This window comes from Rhinolophus sinicus, linkage group LG06, assembly GCF_036562045.2.
Source record: "Rhinolophus sinicus isolate RSC01 linkage group LG06, ASM3656204v1, whole genome shotgun sequence".
NCBI classification, from domain to species: domain Eukaryota; kingdom Metazoa; phylum Chordata; class Mammalia; order Chiroptera; family Rhinolophidae; genus Rhinolophus; species Rhinolophus sinicus.
In genome coordinates, this window is record NC_133756.1 from 63,200,884 (window position 1) to 63,217,567 (window position 16,684).

The 16,684-nt window shown below is 39.0% G+C and overlaps 1 protein-coding gene across 1 annotated transcript; it reads right to left on the reverse strand.

The window, feature by feature from the left end:
• Nucleotides 1–1,004: 1,004 nt before the first annotated feature.
• LOC109453336 (dynein light chain roadblock-type 1) lies at nt 1,005–3,803 on the reverse strand. The gene is made up of 2 exons (XM_074337064.1): nt 3,744–3,803; nt 1,005–1,304 (listed from the first exon to the last, which is right to left on the reverse strand). Exons 1-2 carry the CDS (start codon nt 3,801–3,803, stop codon nt 1,005–1,007), a joined length of 360 nt encoding a protein of 119 aa, XP_074193165.1.
• Between the last annotated feature and the right edge of the window lie 12,881 nt (nt 3,804–16,684).

Genomic DNA, 16,684 nt, shown 5'->3' on the forward strand with positions numbered 1-16,684 from the left:
CATGGTTGGGTTGGGTGTGAAAGCTCACTATGTCATCTCCATTAATACAGTTGGAGGGGAAAGAAGGAGAACTCATTCTTACCTGGTGGGGATGGAAGTCCTAGCTCCCTTCTTGCCCTTCTCTGACACCACCCTTATCGGGGGTATGTTGGGGTGCTTCATTACAGCCTGATGAGAGTGAAAGTCTAGGGTCTCCACTTTGCCTTTGTACACATGGGTAGCAGTGGGGCCACAGATCTTTTTGTGGTGTTTGGATGGAGTAGCACAGTTATTAGCTAAACATTTTCTGTCTTGGAAGGCTGCCCCTTTCCTGGTCCTTTGGCTAGGGAGAGCAGGCTTTTGTTATGCCTTCTTTTATCTTTGCCTGTTGATGTTTCAGAGTTGTTGGCATCTTCAGCTCTGAGTGTGGGAACTATGAGGCAAAAAAAACCCAAACAAAAAACCCCACAAAAACAAAAACAAAACTCAGGGAACTCACCACCATGTTGGTCCCAAGGTCCCTTGCCAGTCTGCTTTCTTGTCTCCACCTTTCAGAGTTTTCTTACGTTTGTCTTGCATATAATATCCAGAGGTTTCAGTTGTACTTAGCAGAGGAGATAGGGAAAGGACTTGTACTCCTCCTCAGAAATTTCCCATCTTTTATTTAATTATTTTTTTTTTTTAACTTTTAATTTTTTTTTAAGCATTCCTGTTATTTTCAGTTAAAGAAAAACAGCCTATTCCAAGGGTGACAAAGTGAACTGAAGGTCAGAAGGAAGCCAGGTGTGGGCTTCTCACAAGCTCTTGCTCCAAAACCTAGACTTAAGGAGAGAGGGCCCTGCCGGGAACTCAGAGGCCACTGGCAGCAGAGGGATGACGTCGGTGGTGTCACCACCTTAGTCACTAGATGGGTCTGCGTGTGCTCTAAAGTGACTTCCAAACCTGCCATTTGGTTGACAAGATTAACACCATTATTCTTGGGGGGCATGAAATTAAGGAATGACCCCAGGAGCTGAGAGAGTAGCTTATTCAGTTGGATTCTGAATCACAATGAGGAAATAATCTTTATCTGGTGCGACCATAATTTCATTTTTCTTGGAGCGAATTTGAAGGAAGATGAGGTCATTCTGGGGGTCAATGTCATGTACGGTGCTCCGGGCCTTCAAGATGAAGCTGTACATGAGGCTGGCATCCTGCGTGGTGGTGGGATTGTCCGTGGAGGTGGCGTCCTGCTTGGTGGTGGGGATGCCTTCTGTGTTCACCACGAGGGGTCCCTGCACGCCCTGCTGACTCTGAAGTTGCTTCAGTGTCTCCTCCACCTCTGCCTGTAGGTCATGGCATTGTTTCTTTTTCCTTTTCAATTTTTCTTACAAGCTTTAAATTTTGCAATAAAAATGTTGGAAAGATAATACATTCACATGGCTTAACATTTAACAGGTCTTTTCAAGCCTTTTACAAGTTGGAATAAAAACACAAGAAAACAAGCCCATAAAGGCATAAAAAGCCCACAGTTCCAGTCAGCAAGGCAGGAGACTTTGAGATCTCCAAGGGTGGACCTGCCCATTTCTGACTCATGCACCAAGTCCCAGCAGCTCGAAAGAACTACAAGGACAGAAAGGCAGCAGTTAGGCTTTTAGTGTTCAAATCCACATCCACCATGTCCGAGGACAAGGCACTTAGCTCCCTTGGGCTTTAGATGGGGGTAATTGTCATACCTACCTCACAGAGATACGGTGATGAGGATAACCAAGATATGTACAGCGTTTAGCAGGGCCCAACACAAAGTAAGCTTCCAGGAAATGTTATCGTTATTGTTATCACACACCAAGGCCCCGGATGCTAGAATGCAGGGGCCTGTGGGCCGGCCTCCCCATCTCCATCAGTCCCTTGCTGAGGCCCGAGTTCCCAATTTCCCATATTTTAAATGAGAAAGTTGGTCTGTCATGTTTTCTCAAGATCCTTTAAACTCAAAAAATTCTGTTATTGTATAATATAGTAAATCCTCATTTGTCTTTTGTGTGTGTTAATTAGGGGATTATAATCACTATGTGTGTGTGTGTTAACTAGGGGATTATAATCACTATGCCATAAATGTGGTTTTTAAATCCAACTTTATAGTGTATCTACTTACCCCACCTATTTTCTGTTTGGTTGGAGGAAACAATGGAAAGCTCTTGTGGTGGTGTCACTCTTCCCTTAAATAAATAAGCTGTTGTACCTTCTGTGAGGTGGTGGTGATTGCTTTGGGAGGAACCCCACTTTAGAATATGGAAGGTCCAGGAACTCACAAATGTGCTGGAGAGCATGAGTCTGAGAACCTCTGATCAGAGTAAAATATCCTTTCCCTAGAAGCACAGGCTTTATGGACTGTAAAGATATTTTGCATGACATTAAAATGCTAATTCAAACACCCCTGTAAAAACTGACATTAGCATATGTTTTCAGAACTCCATCACTCATTTTTAAGCTCCTATCCCAAACGAGATGGTTTAGTCTTTAAAATTGGCTACATTGGCATGCACAGCAGTGTAAAAATTTGTTCAAATGTTAATGCAAGCAAGTGCTGTTGATTTCCTGTTAATCCAAAAATGTGAAACTTTATTCATTCAGGAAACATTTATTCTCCACCCAGATAGACCTCGCTCCTGGCTCCCTTCAGTGGTTCCATCCTTCTTCCCTTTACCCAGACTCATTCCTACAGAAACACACTTATTCCTTTCATTTCTTCCATATTTCCACTATTTTCATTCAATTGTTTACCAATGTTTATTATACATTAAATAAAATATAATAAAACCTTTTACATTGATTATCTAAACTTTAAAATGTAATCTAGATGGAACAATAATTATGAGGTGTGATCAAGAAATACGGTGAATGTTTAAATAAAAAATTATTACAGTAAAGTCGCACAGCCATTAATCCCCCTCGCTTTGAACACAATTATCCCATCGTTCTTGCCCCTTTCTGAAGCAGTGTCTTTTAGTTGCGCTCTCATGGCTGCCTTGATGTCCCGAATCGATTCAAAACATGATTTACAGCACACTTTAAAACACACCTTCTCTCAAACATAGCTCACACCCGACTGATTGCACCGAACAAGTTGAAACTTGTCACACACTGTTACTAAGGTTTGATGTGTCGCTTCCCGTATTGAAGATCCCTGCCTTTCTGTTGGATGGCACTGGGCAGCAGCATTCACCGTATGTTTTGATCACACCTCGTATTCTGTACTTTAATCTGTTTCTTAGTTGAGTTTTTCATAGCAATGATTTTTAAATATAATCTAATTTTTTGAGATATAATTCATATACCATAAAATTCACCATTTTAAAGTGTACAGTTTAGCGCTTTTTTAGAATATTCACAGGTTGTGTGATGTCCATGACAGGGCTGAGGAAGTTGATCAAAGAGGGGCTTGCAGGGTGGAGTTTGAGGTAGCAGGCAGCCATTTACGATGTTGCAAAGGATACATTAATAAAGGAGAATGTACAGAGGTGATCATATCATAGGAGGTTATGATCACCTTAATACTGAGATGGAAATGCAGAAGAGAAGAAGGTTCCAGCAGGGGAAAGAAGAGAGTCAGTCAGGAAGTCCTTGTCCTGGTAGAGTTTAAGTCCATTTGGGGAGCAAAGTGTGTTCATGCACAAAGCAACTGGGGACCCCTTCAATCTACCTGTGTTGGTGAAACTCAGGGTTAGGGACAGAGTCCATCACTCCTCAGCTGGTAAAGTTTGTCCCAGACCAGCAGGTCTACTCACTGCTGTTGGCACAGTCATGGCCTCTCCTTCACTGAGTTGTGGCTCATACTGTCTTTCCATCCTGAATGGGTCCCTAGAACTCTCCCATCTTTTATTGCCCACCTCATATCCTCCATGACATTTTTGACAGGAATCCTGCCTGTCATGCTCTCTCAGTGCCTACTGCATTTTTACAGAAAGCTTATGATGCATGAGTCATTGTATACAGAGGGTGCCAAAAAATGTACACATTTTAAGAAAGGAACAAACTATACTAAAATTGTAGTACAATGAATAATGCTGGCGTTCATTTGATTAACGCCATCTTTTGAGTGAATGTCATACTACACGTTGTTATCATAATTCAATTCAACTTTGAAAAGTAATACATAGATAACATCTCTTAAAATGTGTATACATTTTTTTGGCACCCCTGATATTTGCCAGCAGTCTGACCGCCAGGCTGTTGATAATCTTGACAGAGTGGCTTAAATGACAGATATTTATTTTCTCACAGTTCTAGAGGCTGGAGACCTAGATGAAGGTGCTGACAGGGTTGGTTTCTGGTGAGAACTCTCTTCCTGGCTTGCAGATGGTCACCTTCTTGCTGTGTCCTCACATGGCCTTTCCTCTGGATACACTTGGAGGAGAGGGGAGAGATGCTGATGGTGTTTCTTCCTCTTCATACAAGGACATCAGTCCTATCAGGTTAGGACCTCACCCTTATGACCTCATTTAACCTTAATTACCTCCCTAAATGTTCTCTCTCTCAGTAATCTCACATTGGTACTTAAGGTTTCAACATACGAATTTTAGGAAGGTACAACTCAGCCCATAACACTAGGGAAAGACTGGGGATCCCTGCCATAGAAAAATAATCTAGAAAATAAGACTTGACTTCCTCTATATTTCTATGGACTTAAAAAGTTGGCTCAATGAAATAATTATACACACACATACACCCCCCCACACACACACAGAATAATAGATCAGTCATCTTTGGACATTTTTACTCATATATCATACTAATTTTGACATACTATTCAATTCTTTGTACATTTTTTAAACTGACATCTAAAATTTTTTATCATAAGTTTTAAGTTGTTGCAAAAGATGAAATGTCCAGTCTGGTGCAATATAAATAAAGAAAACTTAAAATAAAACTATAACATCATCTATTTAATCATCACCTTTTGAAAAATCACAAGTTCTCATTTCAATGACCATAAATTTTAAATGGTTCCTTTTTCTCCTTGAAATTATATTTAAATTCCACTTCCCCATAGAATTGTATCTTATTGTAATAATGCATTTTATATTTCAGAGTCTTTTACTGATCACCCTATTATATTTTCTAACAAAAAGTGACATTATTTTTTTTAATTTTTAAACTTTTTCAGTTATTTAAAAACATTTGTTCAGTTACCGTTGACATTCAATATTAATTTATATTAGTTCCAGGTGTACAACATAGTGGTTAGACATTTATATAATTTATGCAGTGATCCCCCCAAATTAGTCTAGTACCCACTTGGCACTATACATAGTTGTGGCAACATTATTGACTATATTCTCTCTGTTGTACTTTACATCCTCGTGGCTATTTTGTAACTACCAGTTTGTATTTCTTAATCCCTTCACCTTTTTGCAAGTTCCTGTGATTAAAGGTTAAGGTGTTAAAAATAAATCTGGATTAAGTTATTATTAATTTATTTTGTTATACAATTAATCAAAACAACCTGTATATATTTTGCATACTTTGAAAATGTAAATATAAAAGGTAAAATTTTATTAAATTTCATCTATTAATAAGATGAGTGTTTTCCCCAAATTAGTCATATATCTATGAATGAATATTATTTTTAGAGACACATGGTTAAACATTAAATCTATTCCTATTCTTTTATAACTAAATGTACACACTGAAAAAACTAGCTCATATAAATAATTAGATGGGAATTCATAATTCTTGTTAAAGAAAACTACTCAGTTCTTTGAATTCTGAATTATATGCTAAAACTCACATGGTGATCTCTCATGAAAAATTTATTTTAGTAATTTATTTATCAGCTAACAAGTTGATTGGGTACCCTTCACTTTTGCTGAAAGCAAATTGGTAATTGAATTGAAAAAGGTTTATTACCAAGTTATTCAATTATTTATATTGTCTCTTTTCTTTTGGTCACCCTGAGAAGTTTTTACACCCTAGCACAATGCCCCTTCGTAGGATTTGGCATGTGGAAGAGGTAAAGAGAGAAAAGTGCCAGGGTGAAAAGGGAAGCCTTGACCTCAGGCATATTCTCAGAGAACTTGTAGATGTTGAGAGGCTAGAAATGAATTCCCCTAAATAACCATGGCCTGTGTATTTCTTCCCCAGGAAGAACTGTACCCCAGTTGAAAGACAGAGGGTATAGACAGCATATCGTAGAGTTGGGATTTGAGAGACAAACAGATAGAACTTTGAATCCTGACTCTGCCACATACTGCTAGTGTGACACTAGGCAAATTAGTATCATCTGGCTAAATCTCAGCTCCCTCTTCCATTATATACAGATAATAACTGTACCTATTGCTTAGCGTTGTTGTGAGCAGCAAATAAAAATATGGTGCAAAGCAAAGTGTCTGGAACATAAAAAGCATAAGCACTCAACAAAAGTTTTGTTGTTCTCTCTCTCTGTCTCTGTCCACCCCCATATGCCAGTTACTCCTCAAAGCACTTTACATTAATTATCTTATAAAAATCTCCCAGCAAATCTATGAAGATGGACTTTTATTATTCTCATTTCTCAAATGAAACAGTTGAGGCACTGAGGAGATTAAATCTCCGTCACAAATCTAATAGAGGGTAGAGCATGAATTCAAAGCCACACAGCCTGATTTCAGCCTGACTTCAGAGCCTACACTGTCGGCCATGACAACTCACAGTATGTGGCACTAGAAAGCCCAGTCCTGTCCTAGTGCTTAAAGCACGTATTTGTTGGCCAGTTCTCTAACGAGAGTGAAAACTCCAGAAATAGCAAAGTTCCATGAACTTTGTTCAAAAGTTCATTCAACTACCCATCGATCTACTAAAGGTTATATATCCAGCTGCTTCTGAACAAAGGCCTGCTTGCCTGTTCCATGACCCCTAGAAAGCTAGCTGGGGAAATTGCCACGATGTAAGATCCTTTGCAGTATTTTCAGGTAATGCTTCTCCGTCTTTCCATCTTAGCAAAGTACAGGCTGGTCCTGACTCTCCATCTTGGATAGCCTTCTATGTTCAGGGCTTCAAATGCCTAATGAGATGATCTGACTCAGCTTCATCACCTTGTGCTGAGGTCCCTAGGGTCCAATTTCTCTGCTAGCAACTATTAAAATGCTGTTTGGTTAAACCAACCTTATGTTAGAATACTGAGATACTTGACTGGGCTCAGCAGCATGTTCCTATGTTTATTTTCATTAGATTCTAGTACTTGCAACATGGGTAGCCTTGGTGGACTGGGCTGTCTTTGCCTGCCGTTCAAGAAATTTGGAATTGGAGCTGTTGCAGAGGTCCTCTGGGCATTACAGAAGGAGTCAAGGATGGCTGGAGTTCTGTTTGCCAAGTAAGAGGAACCAATGGGAAAGCTTGATTCTTGACTGTGCCCGACTGGCCAATGAAACAGCCCCAGTTTGGTAACTGGCTGTCCAGGTCTGGAGTCTGGCTAGCAACAGTCTTGTACATCTGGCAACACTGTGTCCTGTCTCTGTGGCAGTTTATTTTGGGCTTCACGGCTATTACCCAGAGTCAGGAGTAATGTCTTTCATTCTGAGACATCTAACCCCCAACCACAGGCATGTTTTCCTCCAGGGCAGAGGGCAAATGCAATTACATCTGTGACCAATTTGCGCAGCTGGGAGCTCAGCCTCCTGACAGAAACATTTATTTGAGATTCAAATCTCCTGGGAGCTGGGGAACCATACAGGAAGTGAGGTCCAGCAAGCATCTGTTGTCCATGCTTGCTAGTCTGAGCCTTGAGAACAAAACACAAAAACAGAAAACATCAACTTAGGCTTTTATAAGCTAAAAATGAGACTACTCTCTCTACAAACCAGGAGGTTTTCTGAGGCATAGAGGAAAACAAGAATATTCAAATAAGACATGGTTGCCATTGACCTTGTACAGCAGCACGCATGTCACACATAGAACTAGTGGAAAAAGCAGCTGCCTGAAGGTCAAAAACCCTGATTTCCAGTTCTGGGTCTATCACTTGTGACTGTGGCATCCTGAGATAGTCACCTCACTCCCGCACTTTCTCTATTATGTGAGAGAAATGCAGTATCCAGGCTTTTTAAGGATCTAAAAAATTATTTGGGACTGGAAAAAAAAAATCAGCCCCAAATTCAAAAGCGAAAATTACCAAACTGAAAAACACTTATCTGTCAAAAATGTATTATTATGTCTACTTCAGTCATTTTTAAATACATATTTTAAAAAGTCTATTAATTAAAAAAGTTTGTTGGGTTAGATTTTATCACTTTATAAGAATTCCCAACTAGGCTCCATAAGTGCTGAGAAATCATTGCTAATTATAAACGATGTGTTATTCATAGCCAACTGATTTTTATGAAAATCTTGTCAATTTTTTAGTCAAAATTAAATTTAAAGTTAAGTGCCTTTTAACGTGTTTGATATATGATGTGGGATGGGGCCTGCAAAGGTCTTACAATGTCCTTGAACTTCACCTGTCTAGCCCTTAGTTGCCTTCTCCTTAACACAAGGCAATAGTGTGGATGATCTGTGAGGTTCCCTCAGCTTTAAAACTTTCATCACCCTGTGTGGGACATTGGCAGAGGAATTGTAATCAGATACAGTCTCAACAAGGTTGAGCTAATCTTTTGGAGGCCAGGCTATGCCAGAAAGATCTGTTAGTGCTGTAAATGCTACAGATATTCTGGCTAAGAACAGGAGTAGCATGCAGGTGTATTTACCTGTGGCCAGCTTTCTGTCGTGGCAAGGAGCTACCAGAACCTTGTGTAAACCGCAAAGAGAGAGCTAGAAATATCAAATGACAGGCCCTTGTATAAAGAGGCTCCGGTGCAGCAGCATCCTGTTACCACCCCTGTCCTTGTCAAAACAGCACGCGTTAATTTGAACCATATGAAATGGCTGATATGTGGCCATTTTTGATCTACAAAAATGACAACTTCATGTGATTCAACCGAGCACTTACAGGTAGGAGTGTCAGCCAGTGGCATCTTTACAGCACTTGCAAGGACAGGCTGATTTTAGAAGATAATAAATGTGTCGTGATGTTTTTCTGCTGGAAATTTTCATTCCATTTTAAAACATGAGCTCATTCATTTTTCCAGTTACTCCGTAAGGAATCTGGGCATAAAAATGATTGTCTTCTGTAGTGGCTTCTGTCCTTTTCCCCCTGAGCTCCACAGGACCCAATCTTTTGGATTTCTGAGTTGGTAGTGGTTCTTTTGCCTCCATCCTGCTTAATCCCTTAGGTTTCTAGATGTCCTTTCTAGAGCTTTTTTTGAAGGAAAGAAAGACCCAACAAAAAAATTAAGTATGCAAGCCTACAGAGAATAGTTTATTGACTCTAATTCTATCCAGTGTTTAGCCCTAAGATAGAGACTCTGGCTTTTGTTTGTTAGTTTCTTTTTATTAAACAGCTTTATTGAGATATAATTCACATACAATTCACCCATTTAAAGTCTATAATTCAATTGCTTTTAGTATATTCAAAGAGTTATGCCTCCTTCATTCTAATTTTAAAATATTTTCATTACCCTAAAAAGAAACCCCCCCACACACTTTTTAGCCATCACTTCCTGCCCCCTATTCCTTCCAGCCCTAGACAACCAAAAATCTACTTTCTGTCTCTATAGATTTATCTATTCTGGACATTTCATATAAGTGGAATCATATAGTATGTGGTCCTTTGTGACTGACTTCTTTCACTTAGCATATTGTTTTCAAGAATCATCAGTGTCGTAGTATGTATCAGTACTTCATTTCTTTTTATGGTTGAAAATATTCCATTATATTATATAAATATAATATAATATTTATCCATTTTTTCATTGTGATGGTTAATTTTATGTGTCAATTTGATTGGTCCAGGGAATGGTCAGATAGCTGGTAAAATTTTATTTCTGGGTGCGTCTGTGACGATGTTTCCAGAAGAGATTAACATTTAAATGGGTAGGCTGAATAAAGAGATCAGCCCTCACCAATGTGGGTGGGCATCATACAATCTGTTGAGGCCCAGAATGGAACAAAAGGCACAGCAAAGCAAATTTTCTCTCTTCTTGAGCATGGATGTCCATCCTCTCCTGTTCTTGGACATTAGAACTCCTGGTTCTTGGACCTTCAGACTCTGGGACTTACACCAGCGGAACTCCCGGTTCTTAGGCCTTTGGCCCTCGACTGAATTATACCACTGGCTTTCCTGCTTCTCCAGTGTGCAGAGGGAAGATTGTGGGACTTTTCCACCTCCATAATCACATGAGCCAATTCCTACAATAAATCTCCTGCAATATCTATATCTATATCTATGTCTATATCTATACCTATATCCATATCAATATCCATACCATATCCATATCCATTTCTATATCTGTATATATTCCATTGGTTCTGCTCTCTGGAGAACCCTGACTCATATATTCATAGATGGAAATTTGGTTGTTTCCACCTTTTGGTCATTATGAACAACGTTGCTGTGAACATTGTTGTATGAATTTTTATGTGGACCTATGTATTTATTTCACCTAGGTATACATATGGGAGGGAAGTTGTTCGGTCATATGGTACCTCTATGTTTAACCATTTGAAGAACTGCCAGACTGTTTCCAAAACAACTGTATCACTTTGCATTTCAACCAGCAATGTATGAGCATTCATATTTTTTCCACTTTCTTGTCAACACTTATTTTGTGTATGTGTAATTTTTGTTTTATTTTTGATTATAGCCATATTAGTGGATGTTAAGTGGTATTTATGGTTTTGATTTGCATTTCATGATGGTTAATTATGTTGAGCATATTTTCATGTGCTGATTGGCCATATGTGTATTTTCTATGGAAAAATGTCTATTCACATATTTTGTCCATTTTTTGAATTGGGTTGTCTTTTTGTTGTTGAGTTAAAATAGTACTTTATATATTATAAATACCATTCTTTTGTCACGTATATCATTTGCAAAATAATTCTTTATTCTGTGGGTTTGTCTTTTCACTTTCTTGATGGTATCCTTTGGAATACAAAAGTTTTAAATTTTAATTATGCTTAGTTTATTTTTCTTTAATTGCCTATGATTTTGGTGTTATATCCAAGAAACTATTGCCTAACCCAAGGTCACAAAAACTTATAGCTATGTTTTCTTCTAAGAGTTTTATAGTTTTAGATATTATATTTAGGTCTTTAATCTATTCTGATTTGTATATGGTGTGAGGTAGGGATCCAAATTCTTTTTTAAAAGTTTGTATTGTTTTGCATGTGCACATCTGTTGTCTCAGCATCATATGTTTAAACACTATTCTTTCCCCATTGAATGGTCTTGGCATCCTTGTTTGAAGTCAATTGACAATATACATGAGGGTTCATTTCTGGACTCTCAATTCTATTCTATTGATCTACATGTCTGCCTTTATGCCAGTGCCACACTGTTTTGATTAATGTAGTTTGTAATAAGTGCTGAAGTTGGGAATTGTGACTCCTCCAACTTTGTCTTTTTTTTCAAGAGTATTTTGGCTATTCTGGGTTTATTGAATTTTAATATAAATTTTAGGATTAGCTTTTTAATTTTTGCAAAGAAATTAGCTGAGATTTTGATAGGGATTCTATTGAATCTGTAGATCTATTTGAGGAATATAGTCATCTTAATAATATTAAGTCTTTTGATCCATAAACATTAGTATCGTTATACTTTCTAGGTCTTATTTAACGTCTTTCAAAATGTTTTGTAGTTTTCAGAATGTTAGTTTTATTTTTTTTGGAGGAGGGGTTAAATTTATTCCTAAGTATTTTATTCTTTTTAATGTTATTATAAATGAAATTCTTTTCCTAATTTCATTTTTTGGTTTGTTCATTGCTATTGAATAGAAATATAGATTTTTGTATATTGAGCTTTTATTCTGTAACCTTACTGAACTCATTTACTAATCTTAACAGGTTTTTTAGTGTGTTCCTTAGGATTTTTTTAATATCCAATATTGTATCATCTGAAAATAGAGATAGTTTAACTTCTTCCATTTTAGTCTGGATTTTCTTATTTTATTCTTGCCTAATTGCCCTGGCTACGGCCTTAGTTGCATATCTCATGTGTCTAAAGAACTGAATTTTTTGTTATCAGCCATTGTAGAAGAATGAATTAGATGCTCTAGCTCCTTTAACCATGCAGTTAATTCTTAATGTTCCACTCACCACCCAGATCAAGAGATATACTCTTACACTTCCCAGGGTGTATTTTCAAAGGAGTAATACAGTCTCTGGCACTAATCAGGAGTGTGCTTGGCCAGGTTATTCCACTGTTCCTGTAAGAGACCGTTAGCATGAGAACTGCTACCTTAAGGTCAGGGTTAACAGCCCTTAGCTTAAAACAACCTAATTGTAAATTCCAGGATGTGGGCAGTTGCAGCACAGAGACCAGAAGTCCTGTAGCTTATCTTATACTCTTTGAAGCTATGTAAGTCCTGTAGCTTATCTTATACTCCTTAAAGCTATATAAGTCCTGTAGTTTATCTTATACTCCTTAAAGCTATGTAAGTCCTGTAGTTTATCTTGTACTCCCTAAGACTATGGAAAATTACTGAGTGCCTTAAGAACGCTATAAAAACCCTTAGCTTTAAGGGTTTGGGGTCCTTGTTAAAACCCGCTGCGTCGGGCAGAGACGGGGACCCCAGCTGGCTGGAAATAAACCTCGCTGTGTGACTTGCATTATCGTGTGTGTCCTCTGTCAGTCTGAGGGGTGGACGATTCCAGGCCTTAACATTCCCAGATGGGGTACTGGGGCACCAGGAAAGAATGAGAAGGAGCTTTGGACATGGAATCCTTTCTGCCAGGGCTAGTGTCCTTAGGACCTCAGCCAAAGAAGAATATGGGAGTGGTCAAGAAGAAGAGATTGGGACTCACAGATAGAACTGCAGCCATGACCTGAACAAACCTCCCAGCTCCTTCCCACCATCCACAATACCCACTGCAGGTTGAAACAGAAAAGAAAAGAAAATCACTGCTTTTTCAGTCTACCAAACAAGTAAGCCATTTTCTTTTCAGACTTGGAATCAACTATTTCTGTAAACCATCATAATTAATGAGGGAAGCTCCAAGTCAGGTCTGTTTTGCTGGTGCTTTCAAGCAAACTGTGCCTCTAGCACTTCTCTGATTGGCCAGGGTAAGAAAGATATCCAAAGAGATCTCTGAGTTTGTACATATTTGTGGAGCCTGTTTGCTGTGAGGGGGAAACAGACACTGCTCCTTCACTGGGAGCAACATCATGGCATCCATGACTTCAGAAAAGAGTTGAAATAAACATCTTGGTTTATGGGCAAACTGTGCAGAGCAGGCTTTGTATGGGAGTCTGCAAAGGTGGAAGAACTATTCAAAGGTTGCCAGAGCCCAAGAATAAATTGGCTTTGATGAGGCTTATGGACACGATCCAGTTCTTAGCAAAATCCATGTCCAACCTCCCTGAAGTGCACCATTGAGAAAACGGCTTGAAAATAGGTTGAATGACATGGGGAGCAACATCAGTAGAATGGCTTTAATGAGCCAAAAAATGTGGTTTCAAATGCCCCTGTCTCTGAGTGCCCTGCCTAGCTTTGCCAACAGATATAAAAATCTGTTCACTGGAGCAAACTCAGAGAGATATATGAAGTGGTGCTTATGCAAACTCTAAGTCAGTGAGTCACATTCACATTCAAGTCCAGAAAATTCACTGAGTGTGAAGAAAGATATGTCTGAGCTGAAGGGGAATTGTTTGTAGTCTTGAATGTATGTAGAGTTGGCGGGTGGGGCACGGGTGGGGGAGTTGAATGCAGAAGGAAATTGTCTCTCAGGTCTCCAGCAGGGAGAGTTTTTGGCTGGGCCTTGCCATTCGCTCCCAGGGAGAGGGACTGGGGGAGTTGTTTATTGTACAGTCTGATTGTGGTTATTCAAGGGCTGGTTATCCATTTCATGGATTCATTGGCCTTGTGCCTCTCCTCCTTTTTAAGGGATTCCTGAGTTTTGGTGATGTTGCTGCTAAGCTGATACCAAATTGTAGAAAGAATGAAAAGAGAATAAAAATAATTTTACCATATGTTGGCAATTTCTATAAACTATATGATCAGAGAAAGGGAGCAAACTGTGTGGTTAAAATAGAATCTGGGGCTTTAGGGTGGGGGAGATTTCCTTCTCTGTTCTCTGTACATGGTAACTGCTCTCGGGATTCCCTTGAAGATTTACTGAGGAAAGGTCTGTAAAACAAGGCCGGTGAAGTGAAGACGGAGAGAGAGCAGCCAGCAGAGCTCACAGCAAGGAATGTTTATTGCAGAGAGCTTCAAGCAAGGCAACGGACCCTGAAGAAACATCTGGCCTCTGACTGGGCTCAGCCTACGGCTGCTTATGTGTCATCATTAAGACACACAAGCTCCGTCTACTTCCTAGACCACCAAAAATGACCAAACACTTTGAAATGATGAGATGGAGGGGTCAGTAACAAATATCTAGAGAGAAGAAGCAAAAATACAAAGGTATTGAGACAGGTTAGTTAAATATTGCTAAACAGACAGAGGAGTCCATGGTGGAATAAACAAAAAAGCAGCCATATCCTGAAACTCCAGGTCCTGGAATGTCTCCTTCACTCCAGGACAGAGACTTGAGAATATGCCTTGAGGTTAATAGATAATCTCAAATCCCTTCTGACCAGATAACGGAGCAGATCTGATAGATAGGAATGGGTTGGTTCATTAATCCCTTCAGGACGGGCAAACAGGACAAACCTGAAAGATGAATTCAATTAGAAGCCTCCAGCTCTCTTCCCCCAGCAGGCAGGGGAAGGTATAAAAGTAAGAGCTTTTGCCTCAGTCACTGGGCACCCCCATTCGGGACCCCCTCCCTCTCGGGAGCTGCATCCTCTTCTCCTGCCTCTAATAAACTATCTTCCTTTACAACTTTTTGCGTCTCCCTGGTCTGTGTGTCCATTCTTCGGCTTCACGAGACACAATCCCGGCCCACACCCAGAAACTGCCGGCAGATCCCACATCATTTACATCATTTGGGGACTCACAGAAAAACATTCCTCCTTCAGTATGAGGACATTTGATCAGACCAAACCCCAAGAAAGTCATGGAAATGGAAAATGAACATATTACTCCATAGAAGAAGTTGAATTAACCACTGGGGAGGAAAGTGGGGTGACCTTTCATAAAGTTATTGGCAGAAGAGTCCTACGACTTAAACCAAGTTTCTTTAATAGGTTTCTTAGAAGGAACTCACTTTTCTTATTAAAATACTGAAGGCTTAGAACTGATTAATATCATTACTTTGAATTGTAATCTCTTCATTAGCTTCTCTTTCCTTTATTAATGACCATTTGTATTTTTAATTTATACAATGCATTAATATAATTATTGCAATTATACTTTAACTTTGTAATAAGAATTTTTAAATGACTCAAACTGAGCTTTTCAAAGATAGTTTTCCCCTCCACTTTCTTGTCCTGCCCTCTAATCCCACCACTTAATTCAAAATTAAAGAGTTTTTATTTCAATTGAAACAGAACAGGAATTACATTTCAGTCTTAAGTCTTTAAACTTGCTCTTGATTTTCTTCCCTTTTGTTATCAACTTTATGAAATGTCAAGGCTTTTGGTTCAAATAGCTATCATGTTTACTGTCGAGGTTGAAAGAAGCACCCACAAAAGACAAGATTTGTTGTAAACTAGAACGACTCATCCTAAAAACCTTCTCCCCTCACACTTCTAGAATGTTGCAGGAAAAAAAGCACATTTGACAATAATAGCAGTCCTCAAATTTCTTTGGTCCCAGTTGACGTTGCGATTCTAATGAAATTTATGGACCTCCTTCCCAGAAAATTTCACATGAACACGAAAGCACAGATTCCTTAGAGCAATTCTACCCTGGTTAGAGACGCCTGAACAAAAACTATGGTCTATAGCTACACTCTTGGAATATGAGCTTTAAGGAGGATTTTGAAGGTCTTTTCTTTATAATTGACATAAAGAAGTGAAGGATTGCCAAAAAAAAAAAAGAAAAATTAAGAAAAGGATGCAGTGGGGCATTCAAAGGACAAAGAAGTGCAAAAAGTAAAAATAAATAAAAATCGTTGAGAAAAATGCAAAGTGAAGCATCTAGGAAACGTCTTATGGGCATTTCATCCTGTTTTAATCTTAGCAGAACCTATGAAAGAGAGAACCCCTGAGTAAAATTGTCTGAAAATTGCTGTTAGGAAGCAATGTAATGATGCCAACAATGTTTGAAGAAAACATGTGAGAGGACGGCTGGGAGGAGAGAGTCTGAATTCCAAACACCCCAGCAGGAGATGCTCTGTGAAATAATCAGACTTGACAGGCAGAGGCATTTACTTCTGCTGTCATCTCTCAACAGAAATCTTGAATGACATATTGAGTATGCTCTTGACATGCCACCGTGGAAGAGCAGGCATATGTTCAAGCCGTCAGGGAGAAACTATGCTGAGAGTGGTTAGAGTGGTCAAGATGACTCAGACTTCTTTATAGTCCTAATAAAACAGGGGCAGCTCTCCTCTGCTATGGAATGGCTTGGTTAAATGTAAGTTGGTTAAAAATGCATGGGGAGTGCCTACTGTATTCAGACAAACTGCACTTTGGGGGGCTTGCAACAGAACTAGCCACTGGCCTAGCAATAGCATATATTAAAGGGATTGGCAAAAATATATCTTTAATCAAGCAGTTCGAAACTGATAGATTTGTGTGGAGGAGTCTTTTGTCTGATGCATCCTAAAATAACAA